The following is a 20,536-nucleotide window of genomic DNA, read 5'->3' on the forward strand; positions in this document are numbered from 1 at the left end:
AGTATAATTTAAATATAGTATATATACAGTGTTTGTGTTTGTGTGTGTATATATATAGTGTGCATATATATATATAATTATATACTACAGTTCCTATTTATCCTTCCCAAAATCTCTTGAAGGAGAAGAATCAATCCTAAATCCATCTTTCTTCCTCTGCCCAGTCTTAGAAGGAATCACAGACAAAAAAAGATAAACCATTTTCCAAGATACTTAACATCAGTCAGGCGACAGGAATAAGAGGGGACAAGGGGGAGGGGAGGGGGAGGAGGTGGAAATTACCCAAAAGGAAGAGGAAGAAGGTTTTCCAGATATTTAAAATGTGATTCCACTCAGCTGTTTATCTTGGGCGATCTTAGCAGCCAGTGACTCACTCCTATGGGAAGTATCTCAATATGAAACTTCTATTCTTTTGTAGAAGTTCTGAGTCTTCCAGGATATGAGACACTCTTTCCTCCTCAGGGCTGTTTCTTCAGGTGCACAAGTGAATAATATCATCACCATCCCAAGTCCTTATTTTCATTTTAAAGCTTGAAGGGGAAATATCTGTCTTAACTTTCACACTGATTTATCTGTGATACTTTATGTACTCCCTTACTGTGTATTTAAAAAAAAAAATCAGGGTAACATCTATCTTGAAGAAATGTTGTTCAAAGTAAACGAGATAAAACTATGAAACATTTCTAGCTCCTTCACTTGTCCAGTCATCCAGTTCTATATCTTTTTGGATGCTTATCAAGCTAGTATATTGCCTTATACATCATAGGCATATACCATAAATAATCACCCAACAGAAGTTTTTCTACCAACATGTCGTAAAATATGCCCTTATGCTTGTCACTAAGAAAAAAAAAATGCAACAAGTAAATCTTTAGAGGAATGTACTAGCTACTCTCAGGAAACACATACTTAAGGATAGTAGAAAAAGAAAAGAAATTCCTCCCAATATTGCTCCATTCTCTTCAGGGACCTGATATTCAACAGCCAGGACTTTCAAAAACAAAGTACTCCTAACCCAATGCCCCAAACCAAAGTTTCATATAATAAAACTTCCATCTACTTTTTAAAAATGCTAACCTACATGAGTAAACCTGTCACCCTAAGTTTTTATAAGAAACCGTAGCAAAAAGAAATGAAGTATCTGAAGACTCTACCTCTTTTGGTTGCTTTGAAGGCACCCAAAGTGATGTGACAACTCAAGACAATGTGAGCAACTTTGCAAAAATGCCATTATTCAAATAAACAGATACCTGGAGTTAGTAGTCGATATCTACCATCAAAAAATCTAACTCAAATAGGTGCGGTCATTTACACTTGTAATCCTAGCACTTTGAGAGGCCAAGGCAGGAGGATCACTTGAGCTCAGAAGTTCAAGACCAGCCTGAGCAAAATAGTGAGACCCTGTCTCTACAAAAAATGAAAATAAAAATAGCCAGGTGTGGTGGTGCATGCCTATAGTCCCAAATACTTAGAAGGCTGAGGCAGGAGGATCACTTCAGCCTAAGAGATCAAGGCTGCAGTGAGCCATGATCACACCACTGCATTCCAGCCTGAGCGACACAGCCAGACCATGTCTTAAAAAAAAAACAAAAACAAAAAACAAAGTCTAGCTCAATTAAGTCTGTGCCTCCAGAGGTGGGCCTGGGGAGTCAGATCTCAAACCACAGAGAGGGCCAACACTAACTACATTGATTACAGTGAGGTCAAGGATCCTGCTTCTATTTTTTTTTATATCCCTCTTCCTACAATCCCTAAAATGTCTTTAATCCTTCTGCTTGGGCGGCCATATAAAGTACCACAGGCTCGGTGGTCTGAAGGATGGAAGTCCCAAATCAAGGTCTGGCAGGACTAGTTCCTGGTGAGGACTCTCTTCCTGGCTTGCAGACTGCCACCTTCTTGCTGCATCCTCACATGGCCCTTTTTCATGCTACCTATGAAGAGAGCATGTGAGCTCTCCAGGATCTCTTCTTATAAAGACACAAATCCCGTCAGATCAGGGCCCCACCCTTATGACCTCATTTAATCTTAGTAACCTCCTTACTCCATATATATCCATATTGGGAGTTAGGGCTTCAACATACGAATTTTGGAGGAATACAAACATTCAGTTTATAGCACCCATAAATAAGCGATTATTCCTATTATTCTGTAATTGCTAAATAAAACCTCTTCAAATTGTTGACTCTCTATGTTGAAAGGTCTGTCCTGCACAAATTATCCCTGGGTCCATAGTCCAACAGGACAGAGTTTATAGAACAAAGGAAAAGTGAGCAGTGACACCAACATCAGTCTTCTAAGCAAACATTTCATGGAGAGAACAGAATTTTTACCTTAGGTGAATTCATCTGAAGCTGTTTCAACAAATTAAAAGAGCAATTAGAGCTCCCTTTCAAAGACTTAGACCCCACAGCTATATGAAAGCACATCTTCACTGTGGTTACTGGAAAATAAACACAGCAGTGACATCACAGGCAGTCAAACTGGTATAACAAGGAAAGCTACTCTAAAATTTTGAAACAGAGTACTTTCTGCACATAAATGACAAACTAAATTCAGGCTGTCCAGACTCAACTTCTACCAGTCCAACCTCTAATCCTGAAAGGAACCCCCACAAAGGAAATAATGTTTGGCTTATAGAAGAACTTACATCATTATTTTCTGATTATAAAAGAAATTCATGCTAATTTAAGAAATTACCAGAAAGTATGAAATTAAAAATAAGCCATCTCCTCAATTATAACAATTGGTTGTAAGAACATTACAGGTAATGTGTATGCCAATTCTTCACCTCTGATAAGTATTTTCCCATTTTAAAACTCATTGCAATAATTTCTACATAGTGTATACATAATATCACCTAACCTGGGGCAAAGAACATAAATATTTAGTCTTCTGAATCAATTTCTATAACTATGGATGAGAGTATTAAAGGAGATTTTACATATAATTAATACAAATACAGTTCTCCTAAAAAAACAAACTGGAGGCCGGGCACAGTGGCTCACACCTGTAATTCCAGCCCTTTGGGAGGCTAAGGTGGGCAGATCACCTGAGGTCAGGAGTTCGAGACCAGCCTGGCCAACATGGTGAAACCCCGTCTCTACTAAAAATACAAAACTTTGCTGGGCACAGTGGTGGGTGCCTATAATCCCAGCTACTCGGGAGGCTGAGACAGGAGAATCACTTGAACCTGGGAGGCAGAGGTTGCAGTGAGCCAAAATTGTGCCACTGCACTCCAGCCTGGGCGACAGAGTGAGACTCCATCTCAAAAAATAAACAAACTAGCAAACAAATTGGAGAAGGGGCAAACCTTTACTATGTGTGCAATTTTTTAGGAATCCTCAGATCTTATTCTTAATGTTTTTCATCCAGACTACTGGAGAAAACCTCAGAGGTTTCTTCTCTCTTCATTCTTTACAGAACTGCCTGTTGATGTTTTGGGTTTTCCTATTTCTTTGAGACCCTGGCTAACCCCTGAGCCTGTTATCAAGGCAGCTTCACAAGCTCCTCAACCAACTTTGGCTACCAGAGGAGAATGGAGAACAGGTTCTCTCCTCTCCCCAGGAAGTGAATAATGTTTCATCCAGGATCTCATTTGGGGCTATTTTCGGTTGCCTTATGTACATGCATCCCCACGTTCCCAAACCTGCCTACTTCTGGTTGCCAACAACGGATGAGATTATTCCATTTTGGAGAAAAAAAAAAATAAGACATAGAACCAAATCTCCACGTTTCTGCTTAAAGACTTCAGGGAGAAATTTTTGGTTAATGTCCAATTGATAGTCGAATAAACAGCAAATTTCTTGGTTTAGGAAAATGTTTCATAACTTGGGAGATAAGTTGTTAGCAAATTCAACCAGGAAAACTTCCAAATTTCATATCCAGAAGGGTTCCCACCAACCACCCTCCCACCAACCTTCTCTCTCTGGTACACTCAGAGGGGACACAAATGGGGGAGGAGAACAAATACATATGTGTTAGTAGTTTCCAAAAGCCTCCCATGTAAATGTCATGCTCTCCCCTCTTCCTCACTCTCCCGTTTTCTTGAGAAACAGCCATGTTTTCATTCATTGTTAAGTGACAGATGCCTGTCCAGATTTAGTTGCTTTCCGTCTTCCATAGAGATGCAAATGTGATCACTGATTAAGGCTACCTGGAACCTCTCTACAATGCGAAGGACTGAGCTAAAAATAAAGGTATGGGTTCAATTCCACTTTCAGATCTGCGTTCAAGGCTAGTTGATGTGTACAGCTCCAAGCCAGGTTCCCAGTTGTAAGTTATTATATACCATGTACCACGGTTTTAGGGCAATTCAGATGAAATCATCTCTTATCCCCCTACCTCCTTCTCTGTCACCAATACCCTGCCAGAAAAACTACACTATCCAGTAAGCTTTGTTATTGCAATACTTTGAAGGCAACTACGAAATCACTGTCCTTATGAAGACCACGGTACACTTCTCAATGGTGAAGTGGCATCTTCTATAGACCCCTTTCCACCCACCTACCCACCTTCCTGTCCTGCTCGTTTCTGAGAGTGGTCATCTCTCAACAGAATTAAAAAGATGGGGTGAAAAGAGAAGGATTACAGATGCTTCCGGCAGTAAATGGTGTGCTCCAAGTTGGACGTATTGACCTGGTCTCCAAGCTGGTGACAGAGAGTGGGGAAGGGGCAATGGGTCTTCCTGTCATCTTTCCAGTCATTGAGGCCTCTCTGTTTAATAAGGGGAAGCCAAAAGAAGCCACCAATAGGATTTTTTCTGTTTTTAATCCAGCTTTATTGAGGTATTGTTAACTAATACAAATTGTATATATTTAAGTTGTACAAACTGATGTTTATATCACCTTAAATATACATACATACATTGTGAAATGATTACCACAATCAAACTAACATATCTAGCACCTCACACAGTTCCCTTTTTTTCCTATGGTGAGAATACTTAAACATATTCTCTTAGCAAATTTCAAGTATACATTATTATTAACTATAATCACCACGCCGTACCACTGAAAACCAAGAAAACAGTGTTTTTCTTCAACCAGTTCCACCTGCCTTAGGGAAATTTCATGTGAATTTTGCCAACAGACTTTCTGTCAGACTTAGTTTTCAATATTATTAATGTTTGCCTCTTTCTGTGAATTTATTGTTATTTCACTGATTAGTTAGGAGAGCCTACATGAGGGGAAGGGAACCTAGTGTCATCATAAGCTAGAATTCCTTCCTTTAAATCACTTATTTTTCAGGAGTGCCATAGCATAACTTTAAGAATTCTTGTGGTTCCTAAGAGGTATTACATATTTACCAAAAAAAAAAAAAAAAAAAAAAAAACTGTATGTACAAATCTATTGCTTTATATATTGAAGCATTTTTCCATTTTTAGATGTGTCCGTGTTCTTAAATGCTGTTTCAGGGATGTATAAATCTTGTTCATTGAAATATTATTCGTGCACTCTGTTTTTCAACATCCTTATTGGGAAATCTCACAAACGTGCACAATCTGGCATGAAATATTTGTTTGGGAGAAAACTGTCACAGACATAGAAATAACTAATGCTTTAGCCAGGCAATGCCCTTAGAGGGAAGCAAGAAAAGACCATAAAATGTAGCTTACTACCAACTCTAAATGGACAGCTAATATTTCTCACTTGAGAATCCTTTGTATCCATATTAATAAAATGCCTCGAGATGACTGCTGTTTGAAATTTGGGGTCTGTCATGTTAAAACTTAGAATGAACAGGCAGACTACATAATCAAAGTCAAAGCAATTAGCGAAGTCTCATTTAGACCCATTACTTCAGCCTTCACTCCTAAGCCAAACAATCTTTAATCACACTCTTCAGCACAGAACTTCTCTTTTTTGCTGCAGACTCACTTTCTACTAGATCTCATCACCTGAATGTTTTGCAGGTATCTCAAAAATTGCAGGTATCTCAAACTCAAGGTGGCCAAACAAAAATCTTCATCTTACATAAGCCTGACCTGCCTAGAAAAAAAAAAAAAAATTGGTTCTTTTGTTGAATGGCACCTGTATTCATCCAGGCACCCAAGCCAAAAACAGGAAGACATCTGCTATAAATCACGTTTATATCCCCCCAAAATTCACATATTGAAACTGTAATTCTCAGTGTGATAGTATTTGGAGATGGGGGACTTGGGGAGGTAATTAGGCCATGAAGGGGAGCCTTCGTGATGGGATTAGTGCCCTTATAAGAAGAGATGAGAGAAAGCTTGCTTCCTTTCCTCCCCATGACCACTTCTCCCTACCCACATGAAGATACAGCAAGAAGATGTCCACCTGCAAACCAGGAAGAAGGCCCTCACCAGGAACTGACTCAGCCAGCACCTTGATCTTGGACTTTCTAGCCTGCAGAACTGTGAGAAACAAATTTCTTTTGTTTAAACTATCCAGTCTATATTTGTTATAGTATCCTGAACTAAGACAACATCCTAAACTTCTTCCTTACTTTAACTCCTCATATCTGATGACCAAACCTGTTGCTTTCATTTCCTAAATATCTCTCAGATCTATTCACACTTCACCTGACAATGACTGCTAAGCTGATTCATGGACTTATCTCTCACCTCAGTTACTGCAATGCCTCTCTTTGCTCATTTTTATGTCACCTCTTCCTTCATAAATAACAATGTGTAATTTAAAATTCAATACTGCTCATATTTCCAAACAGAGATTTTTTAAAAAAGAATTTACTGATAATCCACATATTCTAACAAAAAAATTGTTCTCATCTGTGCATCGACTGCCTCTTCTCTATAGGCTACACATTTTATGTAGCTCTAATCATAGTCTATATTTACTCTTCTTTTTTCATTTAACACTAGATACCTGGAATATATTTTTGAAATAGTGTTGTTTATGAAAATATTTCATTTCATGATTGTCTGATGCTCCAACGTGCTCATAACCAAAACTGATTTAACGACTACACGGTCATGTAAGTTGTTTCACAGACAACACGGCAAGGGACAACTCTGTGCATAAAGTGTTTTGTTGCTATTGTTTTTTTTGTCACATAAACTTTAAGGGGTGGGATTACTGATTCAAACTTCTGCTAACCACTGTCATACTAGGTAACGTGGCGTAATGGCTAAGAGAACAGTTTCTATGCAAGACAACTTAGGTTCCAATCCTAGCTCCACCATTTACAGTATGATCTTAAACAAGTTACTTAATCCCTCTATGACTCAATTTCCTGTGAAATATGAGTGATAACCGAATCCTCCCTCATGAGGTATCATGAGAATTAATGACAATATAAGACAAGCTCTTAGAACTGTGCTTGACGTGTAGCAAGTGCTCCGTAAATGCTATTTTATATTGCAGTTTCCAATAAAAGTTATATAAAAGTTTCCAAAAGGATCATGATTACCATACATTCCTCAGGGTACTGCATATCAGTTTTGCTGCAGTTTCGTTACCAAAGGCATTCCACTTTTTTGATGATTTTTATTTACTTAGTAGTTACCCAATGTCATCGTGGCACAATTTTTTTTAAATGCCAGAGAGTCCAAGAGTTGTTCCTTAAGTAAGTTTAAGTTGCTTAAATGAAGCTAGGCTTGGGGAACTTTAATTCCTTATTTTTTTGTCTTATATACTCTAGCCAAATAAGCATAGTTCACTTTTTTAATAAAACAAGTTATACAAGTTGCCTTGTCTTTCTAATAATGATCAGCAACATAAAAAAAGGTACAAAAGAATAGTGAGTGGTAAACCTACAACTGGCAAAGTACCTCAGTAAACCCATTATCTTTATTCTTCTGTTATAGTGACCAGAGAGTGTTGTCAAAGGACATGATATAGGAGAGTCTAATATTGGTCATTATGTAATCCTTGTCAAAAAGGTCCTTGTAGGAAGACATACAAGTACTAAAAGAGAAAACTTACGCAATGCATGTGATGGCTTTAAATATTTGTTCCATCTTTAATAAGAAATACTACAGAAGACAGACTTTGACTTACATTGAAGGAAAAAAGGATAATTAAATTCTTTGTTAAAATAAACCCACATATCCGACTATCAAAGACAACAACCACCACCACCATCAACTCCTTGCCAATGTCATGAAAGGAACTTCAGAGAAACCCAGTAAGATGTGAGTTGCAGTCCTTCTGGTATCACAAATGTAGCATTTAAAGCAGTGTTTTTCAAACTGTGGGTCAGGACCCATTAATAAGTCAATTTAGTGACGAGTATTTTTTTTAATGAAAAAGAATAGAACATTACATAGAGTATAAGCAAGTGCTGTTTCAATTATATGTGTGTGGGGTGGTACTGGGGGATATTTATATATATATACTAGGTCAGGAAATTAACTATATTTCTTATGGGTAATAGTCAAACAAGATTAAAAGCTACTAATCTAGAGTAAGTCACTTAATCTCTATGAAACTGTTTTCTCATCTCTTAAATAGAAATTACATTCAACTTCAAAGGGTAGACTCAGATAAAATAATTTCACTTTTTAAGTAAAACATTGTATTACTGTGTTATAGTTACAGCGTTTTAGAAGGGTTTCATTAGAGTTTAATGTTTCTCTGATGTATACACTCACAGCATGAAGTCACTATGATAGAAACATAGACATATTGTATCAAATATAACTCAGAAAATGTTGTCTCCTTTCGGAAAAGAATAGAGCTAGAGATAGGAAACCCTAAATTTCTTGAAATTTTTATAATCTCCTTTGTACTAGCTACCATAACAGCCTCTAAAAAAAAAAACAAGACCATAGAGGAAGGGCAGCATCTCTATGTGGCTTCAGGGACCTTGTGAATAACTGTCACTTAGGAGAATGACCAAAAGAGGGGAACATTTTTATAGGCCATTCCCATAGGAGGCCAGATCAAGAACATGAGCTGCCACCCCACTGTCTGTATGGCCCTTCGGTGGTACTTTACTGGGAGGTATAAATCATTCCTCTTCTATTCCCACTTAAAGTTTAGAATCCTGTGTCCGGCTCTAAATGTCACAAACAATCCCAAGCAGCACATTATTGTTTAGCTTTACATGCTATATAGATACACCATGGGACCACTAATAGAAAACACTTTAAGAAACTGTTAGCTAAGAAACTACAAAAAACTAAGAGTAAAGGAAACACATCCTTATTACGCTCTCTCACACACATATGCTATCATTAAAGCACCTTTCTAAGGTGAATGACACCTAACTATCCTGTATGAATACGAGAAGGGGCATCTTCCACCAACATAGAAGGGGCTTTAAAAAGGAACATGATTCCTACCCAGATGAGTTCAAAAATCCCTTCAAGAAAAATAGAAGACAGGAATTTATGTGATGACTGAGTGATACTCGCACCATACAATTTATTTTTTAAATGACACTGTGACTTCAGATCAGCTTGTTCTGAGTTTTGTTTCTTATAAGGTTCATGGATTTTCTGCACCAATCAATCCAGCCCATGTTCTCCTGTCAAGCTTAACTAAGCTCACACATGTAAAACATCTGGCTAGGTTTGAGGGGTGCAGCCTTCAGCTCAGGAAGATGCCATGACTCATCTGTGAATCTGTGCATAGAAGCCTGTTGGACAAATGAACGCAAAAATATATCTGCAAAGGTCTTAGCTTTCTCTGTGAATAATTCCCACCACTTTAAGGCGGGGTGGGGCGGGGGGAGGAATGGGAGGTATGCTAACAGATGAGGACATGCAGGAGGTAGAGGTAATCTGAGGAAATTGGTGAGTATGCGATCAAGAATGCTTTAGTCACCATTCTGCGCAATAGATCACTAAAGCATGTTCCCCCTGTCTCACTGAAACTTTGTACACTTTGATCATCATCTCCACTTTCCCCAACCACCCTCTTCCCCCAGACTCTGGCAACCATCACTTTAATCTCTATATTTATGAAGTAAACTTCTTTAGATTCCATATGTAAGCAAGATCATGCAGTACTTATCTTTCTGTGCCAGACTTACACTTACTTCATTTACTATAATATCCTCCACATTACTGAAAATGACAGGATTTTCCCCTTTTTCAAGACTATATAATATTCCATTGTGTATAGATACGACATTCTCTTTACCCATTCATCTGATGATGGACACTTAGGTTGCTTTCATATCTCAGACATTTTGAGAACTGCTTCAATGAACATGGGATAGCAGATAATTTCTTCAGCATACTGATTTCAATTCCTGTGAATATATACCAAGCAGTGGAATTGCCAGATCATATGGTAATTCTATTTTTAGTTCACTGAAGGTCCTCCATGCTGTTTTACATAACAGCTGTATTAATTTACATTCCCACTAACAAGTACACAGGGTTCCCTTTACTCTGCACTCTCACCAATACTTGTTACCTTTCATTGTCTTTATACAGCCATTCTAACAGATGTGAGGTGATATCCACAGAATGGAGATACAATAAATAACAATGCATTGTATACTTCAAAAGTGCTAGAATGGATTTTAAATGTTTTTTACACCACAAAAATGGTAATTACATGAGGTGTAATTGTTAATAGCCTGATTTAATCACTCCAACTGTAAATGTACATCAAAATATCACACTGTACACCATAAATATATACAGCTGGGTGAGAAGGTGCATGTCAGTAATCCCAGTTACTCAGGAGGCTTAGGTGGGAGTATTGCTTGAGGCGCTCAACCAGGAGCTTGAGGCTATAGGCTATAGTGCACTATGATGGCGCCTATGAACAGCCACTGCACTCCAGCCTGGGCAACAGAGCAAAACCCTGTCTCTAAATTAAAAAAAAAAAAAAAAGAAAACTTAAAAGATATATAATTATTATTTGTCAAGGAAAATACATTTAAAAAACAAACAAAATGCTTCAGTCACTGCCCATGGAGCTCCTGCTAGACAGAGAAAATCAAACAAATTGAGAAAGAGAGGAACCAGCACCTCAGTTCTGGCAGCTTGCCAGGTAGCGTTTGCTTACCTCTGATCTTATTTAAAAACCAGGTGAGATATGTCACAACAAAAGTGTCTCTGTCATAGCAGTCTCAACACAATGAAGATGTTTTTCTAACCAAAGAACACAGTTGGAAGAGCTCTACAAAATTAGTACCAGGAAAGGCTTTAGTTAACACTTGCCCCAGACGCTGGGACCCAGAAAGGCTAAGTGATTTACCTAAGGTTACACAGCTGGCAGCAGTGTCTAGCCCGGAATCAAGAGCTAACTAGAATCTCCTAAGGTGAAATTGCCTATCACTGTGCCTCTTAACATGATTTCTAAAAGACAAGGTTCCCTGTTCCTCAGAACTATAACTTCATCACTATACCTTTTCCTAAAATCAGAACACTTATGACTGAGTATTCGTTGTTTTAATGAATTTAATCATTCATTAAATGGGACAGTGCCTATACATCAGATATGAAAAAGAATTTCCATCTCCGATACATTTAATTACAGATATAAAATTTAAGTAATTTTACCCATGTTTACAGTATGCTGCTTGAAATTTAATCATAAGTATATAAAAGCATAATTATCTCATACATAAATGAGGGTATATAAAAAGCACCTTTGCAGAAATATATAATTTATACTAAAACGTCACATATTCTGTTACAAAGACTGATTTATTTCAAAGAATGAAGAAACTAAATTACTACTACACCTGGTAACAAAGATCTGTGCCCAAAAGATCTTTTCTTTAACATCTGTAAGAACTACATGAGAAAAACACAAACATTAACCAAGGTTAAAAGAAAAAACAAACAACTTGCAATATAAGCAGCTACAAACAGCGCTCTCCATGGTGAAAAATAAAGTCCACACATAAGTATCCTAGCAAAAATTTCACTACACACACACACGCACACACACGCCTAACAGATGGATTCTAAAAAACAGCTAAGCATTCCACAATCCAAATGCTCAAAAATTAATAATAAACGTTAATTAACATTCTGGCACATGTGATATTGGAACAACAGCAGTAATTTGGGGCAAAAGACCCTCTCTCTGCTCTCGTCCTTCATCTCATTCAACCTCTTTTTCTCAATTGTGAGCACACCCTTCTGCCTCCCCTACTCTGCAATCAAATCACAACCACCCAAAACCGAGGTGTCTGCTGCAGCCCAAAACATTTGACTGATAATATCCGGTTTGCCATTCCAGGAAATCCCAGAGTGGTTTTTAAGCCTCTGCCCACAGCTTGTAAAGAAAGGCAAGAGAGGAACTAATCGATACCAGCACCCCAGCTGTGACCTGGCACATGAAGAAATCAAGAAAATAAATCCCATCCATAATCTGTATAATTTAACACTTGGAAGAAAGCAACATCTGGGATCGACTCCAAGCAGGACAGTTTTGCCCGGATGGATCTGAGCTTCCTGCACTGAGTGTTAAAGCCGCTTAGGAGGCGATGCCCTCTGGTCCCTCACCAGTCCAGCAAAGGGACTATCTTTTCCCTAGCAAGGGTTAATCTACCTCCCAAAAAAGAGGAGAGTGAGGAGAAGGAAAATAACAACTACTAACATCTACTCCTTGCCAGTAAAGAGGCTGGCAAAGACTCCCCTGACACTTTGAAGGAGAGAAAGCTGGAAACCTTTCCCAAAGGTGGGTTCAGGTCAAACTATTGTCTTGCTAATCAGTCACAATCCAGAATGGAAGCTAATGTGAAATGTGGAAATGACTTTGTTGAATCCTACAGTCCTTTCAATGGACCCCAAAGTCCTATCCCCAGGCAAAGTTGGGAGAAAAAAAAACACAAAAATCCCCTCGGACTACGACTCCCTGGGAAGGCTTTCCAGATTTTTTAAATTGCAGAAAAATGAATTTAGAACATAAGCAGATATCTACACATCATCTAAATCACTAGACCTGTCCTCAATTTTTAAAAAAACACACACACAAAGTACACCAGTCGGCAGAACAGGGCATTATAGGAAATAAAGAGTGTTAGTAAATTCCATAATGCTTTCTGTTAGACCTTCTGGGAGGTTATAATTGCATTTGGCCGGCTGCAGGCTTGTCGGAGAGCCTGGCTTCTTAATAGTCTCAACCCTAAAAGGAGTAACTGTCAAGGGGCGACCCAGCTGAAATCAAACAACAAAAACGGGAACTGTAACCCGCCTGAAATGGGAGGAGGAAAAGGAAGGGAGACTCCTGTATTCATCAGTCAACATTAATGTCCTTTGTTGTTCACCTTTACACAGAACAGCGAGCGCTATCCTGTTCCTTTTTCTCCGAACGCCAGTGTCAGGGTATGCTTTCCTAAAAGCTATCTCCCTGCCCCCAAGAACCAGGCTTTCCGATCCCCCTCCCCATTATCACTCAGCAGCCCTGTACCGCCACACCGCCCCCACTGCGCTCACCCGGGGTCGAGAGGGTGGCCAGAAGTAAAAACACTGCTGAAAAACCCGTTCTTCTCCAAAGACCAAAGAACCGAGCGGCGCAGATGTTGAAATTTACCAGTGCCCCCGCCCCGCAACATACACACCCCATAAACCCGGGATCGCAGGGAGGGAGGAGGGTCAGAGAGGGCTCAGCCTGTCAGAGCGGCTCTCTCCAGGACCCTGCCACATTCCACACTCCGGGAATGTCGATCCGAGTCAGAGGGAAGGGTTTATGCCTCCCTACTGTTTTGGGGGTGTTCTCTCTGCCCGAGTGTTGTTGTCTCCCTCTCCACCCAGAGGAACCGTTGCAGCTCCCTGTCGCTTTGGGGAAGAAGGGTAAGGAAGGAGAGAAACCCCGTTCGCCTCCTCTTCCAACTTGACACACACACACACACACACACACACACACACACGCCCAGTCGCCACTCCAAACTCCGCAGGCAGAGCCCGAAGCTAGGGGGCCGGCCGCGCGCTCCCCCAAGCTGTCCCGGCGCTTCGGGAACCAGTGCGGGACGCGCCGAGCAGGCGGTGCGGGACGAGAGGCTGGTGCGCAGCCCTCTCCTTGGAGCTGGCTCGGCAAAGCCCCGTACCCGCTGCGCGATGCCAGGATTAGGCATTTTCAACCGAGCGGAGCGAGAAGGGCGCGGGGGCAAGGACGAGAAATGCGCACTCGCTCGGGCCAGAGCAGAATAAAAGTTCGCCCCGCGGAGACTTACCCACGCCGTATTTCTCGTGCTCCGTAGGTATCCACATGGCTAAAGGGGCTCCGGGGTCTTCAGGCTTTGTAATCCCCGCGCCCCTTCTCCGGCTCACAACAATGCACAGTCCCCGAGCAGCGCTGCAGTGCCGGAGCCCGGCGGCTTCGCGCGGGCTGCGGGCGCTGGGCAGGATCTGCGCTGGAGGCTCCCGAGCCCAGCGTTGACACTGCGCCGCCCGCAGCTCTCCCGGCGGCGGCTGCTCACAGTCCTCCGACGCGCTCCCGGGGACCCGGCGGCGCAGTCATTGTTCTGATTCACTGAACTAAGCGAACACGCCGGGGCACTCTCCGCCGCACCCCCGCCCGCCAGCGCCTAGTCCAGCCCTCCGGTCCCAGGGCCCCGCAGCACGCTGGGAATTGTAGTTCTAGGCCTCCCCATCCCGGAAGTGGGCGCGGCAATTGTTGTCGGGGCGGGGATTCAGTTTTACTGCTTACGTCCTATTGGTCCAGAGCGCGGCGTAGGTGTGGAGGAAACACCACGTCGACGGTGAGTTCGCCTCCAGTAGCGTTTCTATTGGTGCCACCCCGCCTCCGCCCCGCCCTGCGGCCCTCCCTTTTCTTCTCTGCCGGGTAATGGCTGCTTCCAAGACCCAGGGGGCTGTCGCCCGAATGCAGGAAAACCGTGATGAGAGCTGCAGCACAGTCGGGGGTGTAGGTTATGGGGGTGAGTACGGTGCCCCGGAGGTGCGGCTGATGTGTCTTCCCTTCTCTATGACCAGGTGTGCAACGGACCGGTGGTCTGACCCTAGGAGCCCTTCAGCTCTGGGGCCACCTGGGTTCAACTGGGCCCCACGGGTGGTGGCCCAGCGGGATGGGTTGGAGCCGGGGGCGGCTACTTGGTTGGGGCTGCCCGGGGATGGCGGAGAAAATGCCATGGAATGGCCTTCCCCTGCGCCGAGGAAGCTCCCTGAGCGTTTGTCTTCTGGTTTGGAGCTCCCAGCTTTGCGCTAGCTGCTGAGTGGGTTTGGTTCAGGTCTGGTTCGCGCGCGTGTGTTTATAACTTTGGGATTAGCAGCTCTTTTTCCTTACCAGTACACTGCCTCGGTTTGCTTGGTTTGACCTCGCAGATGTGTTTTATTTAGCTTCCGGAGAATTTCCAGTCGCAGACTGGTGGTCACTGCTGTCCACTCTACAGATTTGCCCAGTTTGTGGCTGAGGTGACCTCAGAAGGGAAAGTGTGTGTATCTCACAACCTCCTTGTAGATGGTTAACTGCTGTGGGTGTTCTCCAGATTTGTATGTGGAACCTGAGAGATCTTCCCAGTCTCTGGGTCCTTAGAGAAAGAAAAGGAAAGTGATAGATAATTTGCACTCGTGGCTTCAAAGAACATTTGAAAAGGGTTTTGAAAATCATCACAACTTTGGCTGTACCTGACTTTCAAGTTGTCCTCTGATCCACTGTAGGAATAAAAAACCAAATTTTGAAAGCTGCAGGTGGATTGTGTTTAGGACTCTTTTACCTTTAGTCTATCCCTCCCCCATTCCCCCCACCCCATTTTTGTCTTGATGTGTAATTTAGCACAAGTTGTCATTTTCTGATGAACATGGTTTGGGGCTTAAATATAGTTCTCAGACTGTTGAGACTTTGTTTTTCCGTTTATTTGTTTTTGCTTTCACAGTTAAATTGATATCTTAAATATTTACCTCAGCGGCACAGAGTTGAAGTGCATTTTTTTCCCACTTCCCAACAGTGGAACTCCCTACTCTGAAATTATTTTAGTACCTCTACCAAACAAATCTTTGGTAGTCTCCTGAGTTAAATATTGAATTTAACACCCTAATAGTTTATTTTTGGGTTGGTTATATATTGGGCTATCTGATGGTAACAGACTGTTACGGTTTCCTAGATTCTCAAAGTTCCAGAGGGCTACCAGTTTAAGATCTAAACATACACTCTTTGGTGAATTTATCTCACAGTCTAACTTATTCTTAAAAATGGCCGGGCACGGTGGCTCACGCCTGTAATACCAGCACTTTGGGAGGCCGAGGCGAGTGGATCACAAGGTCAGGAGTTCGAGACCAGCCTGGCCAATATGGTGAAACCCCGTCTCTACTAAAAATACAAAAATTAGCCTGGCGTGGTGGCGGATGCCTGTAGTCCCAGCTACTCGGGAGGCTGAGGCATGAGAATCCCTTGAACCCAGGAGGCGGAGGTTGCGGTGAGCCGTGATCCACCACTGCACTCCAGCCTGGGAGGCAGAGCAAGACTCTGTATCAAAAACAAAACAAAAAAAAAGGATATGCCTTTCAAAAATGTAAAATATTTAAAAATATTTATTTTTAAATTTTACAAGTTTAAAAGTTTTTAAAAGCACTTCAAACCATTCAGAAGTGTATGAAGTAAAAAAAATGAAAATTCCTTCACCTCACAGTCCACTCCCCGAGTATTAAGTGGTAAGAGTTTGGTACATATTCTTTCCAACATATTCTTCTTCTTTTTTTTTTTAATCCTACAATCCGTATTCTGTTAAACCAACATTCTTATATGACACACATTTGTATGATTTGAATTTTTTTTTTTTTTTTTTTTTTTTTTTATTGAGACGGAGTCTCCCTCTGTTGCTCAGGTTGGAGTGCAGTGGCGCGATCTCGGCTCACTGCAAGCTCCGCCTCCCAGGTTCACGCCATTCTCCTGCCTCAGCCTCCCAAGTAGCTGGGACTACAGGCGCCCGCCAACACGCCTGGCTAGTTTTTTGTATTTTTAGTAGAGACGGGGTTTTACCGTGTTAGCCAGGATGGTCTCGATCTGCTGACCTCGTGATCCGCCCGTCTCGGCCTCCCAAAGTGCTGGGATTACAGGCGTAAGCCACCGCGCCCGGCCTATGATTTGATTTTTATAATAAAAAGGGATAAATCTGTATAAACTGAAAGTTCTGCAACCTTCTTTTTTCTTTCAGCAGTCTATCATAGAAACCCTTCCACGTCAGTACATTTGTTTCCTTTTTTTTTTAAGGACTGTGCTTATCATATTCCAAAATATGAATGTGCCATTCTTTAGCCATTCCCTTATAAATGAACATATACTGTGACTTTAGTTTTTCAGTAATGTTGCAATGAACAGCTTTATGTACATATATTCTTGCCCACTGGTTGTATATTTTGGGGGAAAATTGCTGGACCAAAGGTTATGCAAGTTTGAAATTTTGACAGATGCCAGACTTTCCTCTTAAAATATATTCAGCATACATTGCTACTTGTAATATGTGAGTGTTCTTTCCCCCATATTATCACAAACTTTGAGGAAATAATTAATCCAGGACCAATGTTTCAATGACTTGTAGATTGAATTAAGTAACTGATAGAAAGCTTAGTTTTTGGTTCCAGTTTGTTTTCAATAAAAGTGTTGAGTAGTAGTGAATTTGCAGTATCTATAACATAAAAAAATTTCTCACGCTTGGTGAGAACTACCCAGTATTCTCATTGACTTGTAGCAGTCAATAGGAGAAATTAATGGTTGATTTTTTTATGTCGTTTTTATAAGATAAAGTTGTCCTTAAAAATTCTGCTTAATAACCTATGTATCATTCTTTTACTTTTTCCAAAATCTTTTCAAAGCCAACAAAGTGTGATATAAATTATAGGTGTAAATATTCCAAAATCTTTTCAAAGCCAACAAAGTGTGATATAAATTATAGGTGTAAATATTTATATTAAAAGTATGTTTTTTGTTAGGCAGTCATTTAGGTTATCAAGTATGTCTTTCCCTGTAAAAATCATACACCTTTTTGGATGAGTTCATGTCCTTTGTAGGGACATGGATGAAGCTGAAAACCATCATTGTGAGCGAACTATCGCAAGGACAGAAAACCAAACACCACATGTTCTCACTCATAGGTGGAAATTGAACAATGAGAACACTTGGACACAGGGCGGGGAACATCACACACCCGGGCCTGTCATGGGGTTGGGGGATGGGGAAGGGATAGCATTAGGAGAAATACCTAATGTAAATGACGAGTTAATGGGTGCAGCACACCAACATGGCACATGTATACATATGTAACAAACCTGCACGTTGTGCACATGTACCCTAGAACTTAAAGTATAATAAAAATAAAATTTTTAAAAAAACATACACCTTTTTGACTTCTTGAAAACTGCTTCTTTTAAGAGATTTTCTTCTTGCTCTGATTCAAATGTTAGCCTGTGTGTTTAATACCCTGAGACAGTGAGGCCTAGGAAGGCTTTTTATATAAATCCTTGCAATTCCTCAAAACCTCTGCTAGAGTGAGTCAGTAGGTGGGGTGCAGGCAGGTGCAACACTTTCACTGAGACCACTGTGTTGCCAGACTTCTGTGGCTCCATCCTTCTCCAAGAAGGTCCCCAAATTGACGTGGTCAAGGATTTTTTGTGCTTTGTTTTTGTTTTTGTTTTTGAGACAGAGTCCTGCTCTGTAATCCCAAACTGGAGTGGAGTAGCACGATCTCGGCTCACTGCAACCTCCGCCTCCCGGGTTCAAGCGATTCTCCTGCCACAGCCTCCCGAGTAGCTGGGATTACAGGCATGTGCCACCATGCCCAGCTAATTTTTATATTTTTAGTAGAGACAGGGTTTTGCCGTGTAGGCCAGGCTGGTCTCAAACTCCTGACCACAGGTGATCCACTCGCCTCGGCCTCCCAAAGTGCTGGGATTACAGGCGTGAGCTACTGCGCCGGGCCCACTAGGTCAAGGGTTAAAGGACACTGCTTTACATACATTTGAACAGTAACCAGGGTTTCAATTTGTCTTCTAAAATTAAGAACAAATAATAAATAGATTCAGCATACCTAACGCAGTGTCATTGGCATTTGTTCTTTTGCTGTTTTTAGTTAAAAGTCAGCAAGGTAGCACAATTTAATAATAATACATTTAGGAGGCTTTTGTGACTGAGGCTATTTCTTCTGAGTATTAATCTGTATCTCCATATTGTAATATTCTGTCAAAGTCAACTTTTTTCCCTCCGAATGCATGTTTAGTAGTTGATGATTTTGCTAATGCTTGGATTCTGGACCTTATTATCTGATGATTTTGGTAATGTTTATCTGCTAGAGAACTTACTATCTCAGGTGTGATGTCTCTGGAAGAAAGGGGGAAGGGTAGCAGGTGATGTAAACTCTTCATTCTTGTGTTTCCCGTTTCAATAAATGGCATCAAGTCTAAGCTAGAAACCTAGGAAGCATCCTTGATTCCTAACTCGCCCTCAGGTATTGAATTTGATCAGTTAGCAAGCCTTACTTTTCTGTGCCTGAAGTATCTTTTGAACCTGTTCCCTCTATTCATTGCTACAGCCACTATGCTAATTCCATTACTAACCCTCACCATTACTGCTGAATTACCTACCTGCATCTCCCATACCCCAGAAAGTGCTCTTGAGAACCAGTCGTATGTGTATTTGTCAGCCTGATTCTGTTCTTGGCGCATTGTTAATGTTTAATAAATGTTTGACCAGAATGGAATTCTAGCTTGGACGATTGCAAAACCTTCCTGTTGATCTCGCTGACTCTTGACTTTACCTCCTTTAATCCACATTGTAAAACAAATATATTCATGGATCTCCACTTGAAATCTTCAGTGTAATTCTGCTACATGTATAATTAGGTCCAGACTCTCTGTGTGGCATTTAAGATTCTAATCTACTTGTCTAGCCTCATCTTCAGTCACTCTGCTTCCTTTCCCATATCTCCATTATCCACTTACCATGTCACACTGTAGTTATTTTTTGGCAACTTTGTCTACCCCAGTGGACAGTGAACTTCTTGAGGTCAAGAGTTGCCTTATTTCACTTTTGTACATCCAGTGTTTATCAAAGCTGCATACAGTAAACATTTTATAACAGTCTAATGTTAGAATATGCTTGAAATTTATTCAAGGCATTTAGAGTGGCAACTATTTTGAGCAGAAGAACTGAAATAGAATAAAAAACTGAATAGATGTTTTATGCTTGTGAAAGGTATGCATACCAACTAAAATGCAAAATATCAGGAGGATGATATTCTTTCAAGATGATCATAGTTAGCATTTAAGGATAGTTTTTCAGTTTTTTAAAATAAAGTTTTAATGTTGTTTAAATAATAATTACATTTTTTAAAAGAATACTTTAGATCTGGCCTTTATAACTTTAAGCCTGTAACTGAATGACCTACCACATGGACCTAGAATTCTGTCTTTCATCATCTATATGGCTGTTACCAATTTTCTACAGGCTGTCATTCTATTTCTATAAACCATTAAGTCCAGTCTCATATATTTGACATGGCAGTGGAAAGAGGACTAGACCTTATTTTGACAAAACGGTATTTAAATTCCAATTCTGACATTTAAAAGCTGTGTAACATAGGTTTATTATATGTGCTGCCACATTTATGAAAATATCCGTATAATATCTGTCTTGCAGTTATTGTGATTATTTCATATTTATATATTTAAGAAAACCCAGCGTATTTCCTG

The 20,536-nt window shown here is 40.7% G+C and overlaps 2 protein-coding genes across 7 annotated transcripts in view; one reads left to right on the forward strand and one right to left on the reverse strand.

Moving 5' to 3' along the window:
- Positions 1-14,470, reverse strand: part of DOCK4 (dedicator of cytokinesis 4) — a 485,830-nt gene extending 471,360 nt beyond the window's left edge. For 3 of the 5 annotated variants that reach the window (XM_063667733.1, XM_063667734.1, XM_063667732.1), the window contains exon 1: positions 13,334-13,478. In XM_063667733.1, coding sequence (XP_063523803.1) covers positions 13,334-13,463 — 130 coding nt within the window. In that variant the 5' untranslated portion in view covers positions 13,464-13,478. Of the gene's footprint in view, positions 1-13,333; positions 13,479-14,070 lie in introns of those variants that run through there. The other 2 variants (XM_054494462.2, XM_063667735.1) reach the window with 2 other exon arrangements.
- An 89-nt stretch (positions 14,471-14,559) lies between these two features.
- Positions 14,560-20,536, forward strand: part of ZNF277 (zinc finger protein 277) — a 138,398-nt gene continuing 132,421 nt past the window's right edge. Inside the window, exon 1 of one of the 2 annotated variants that reach the window (XM_054494465.2) lies at positions 14,560-14,775. In XM_054494465.2, coding sequence (XP_054350440.1) covers positions 14,685-14,775 — 91 coding nt within the window. In that variant the 5' untranslated portion in view covers positions 14,560-14,684. Of the gene's footprint in view, positions 14,831-20,536 lie in introns of both variants that reach the window. The other variant, XM_054494467.2, reaches the window with a different exon arrangement.

The sequence above is a fragment of the Pongo pygmaeus genome, chromosome 6, assembly GCF_028885625.2.
Source record: "Pongo pygmaeus isolate AG05252 chromosome 6, NHGRI_mPonPyg2-v2.0_pri, whole genome shotgun sequence".
Classification (NCBI taxonomy): Eukaryota; Metazoa; Chordata; class Mammalia; order Primates; family Hominidae; genus Pongo; species Pongo pygmaeus.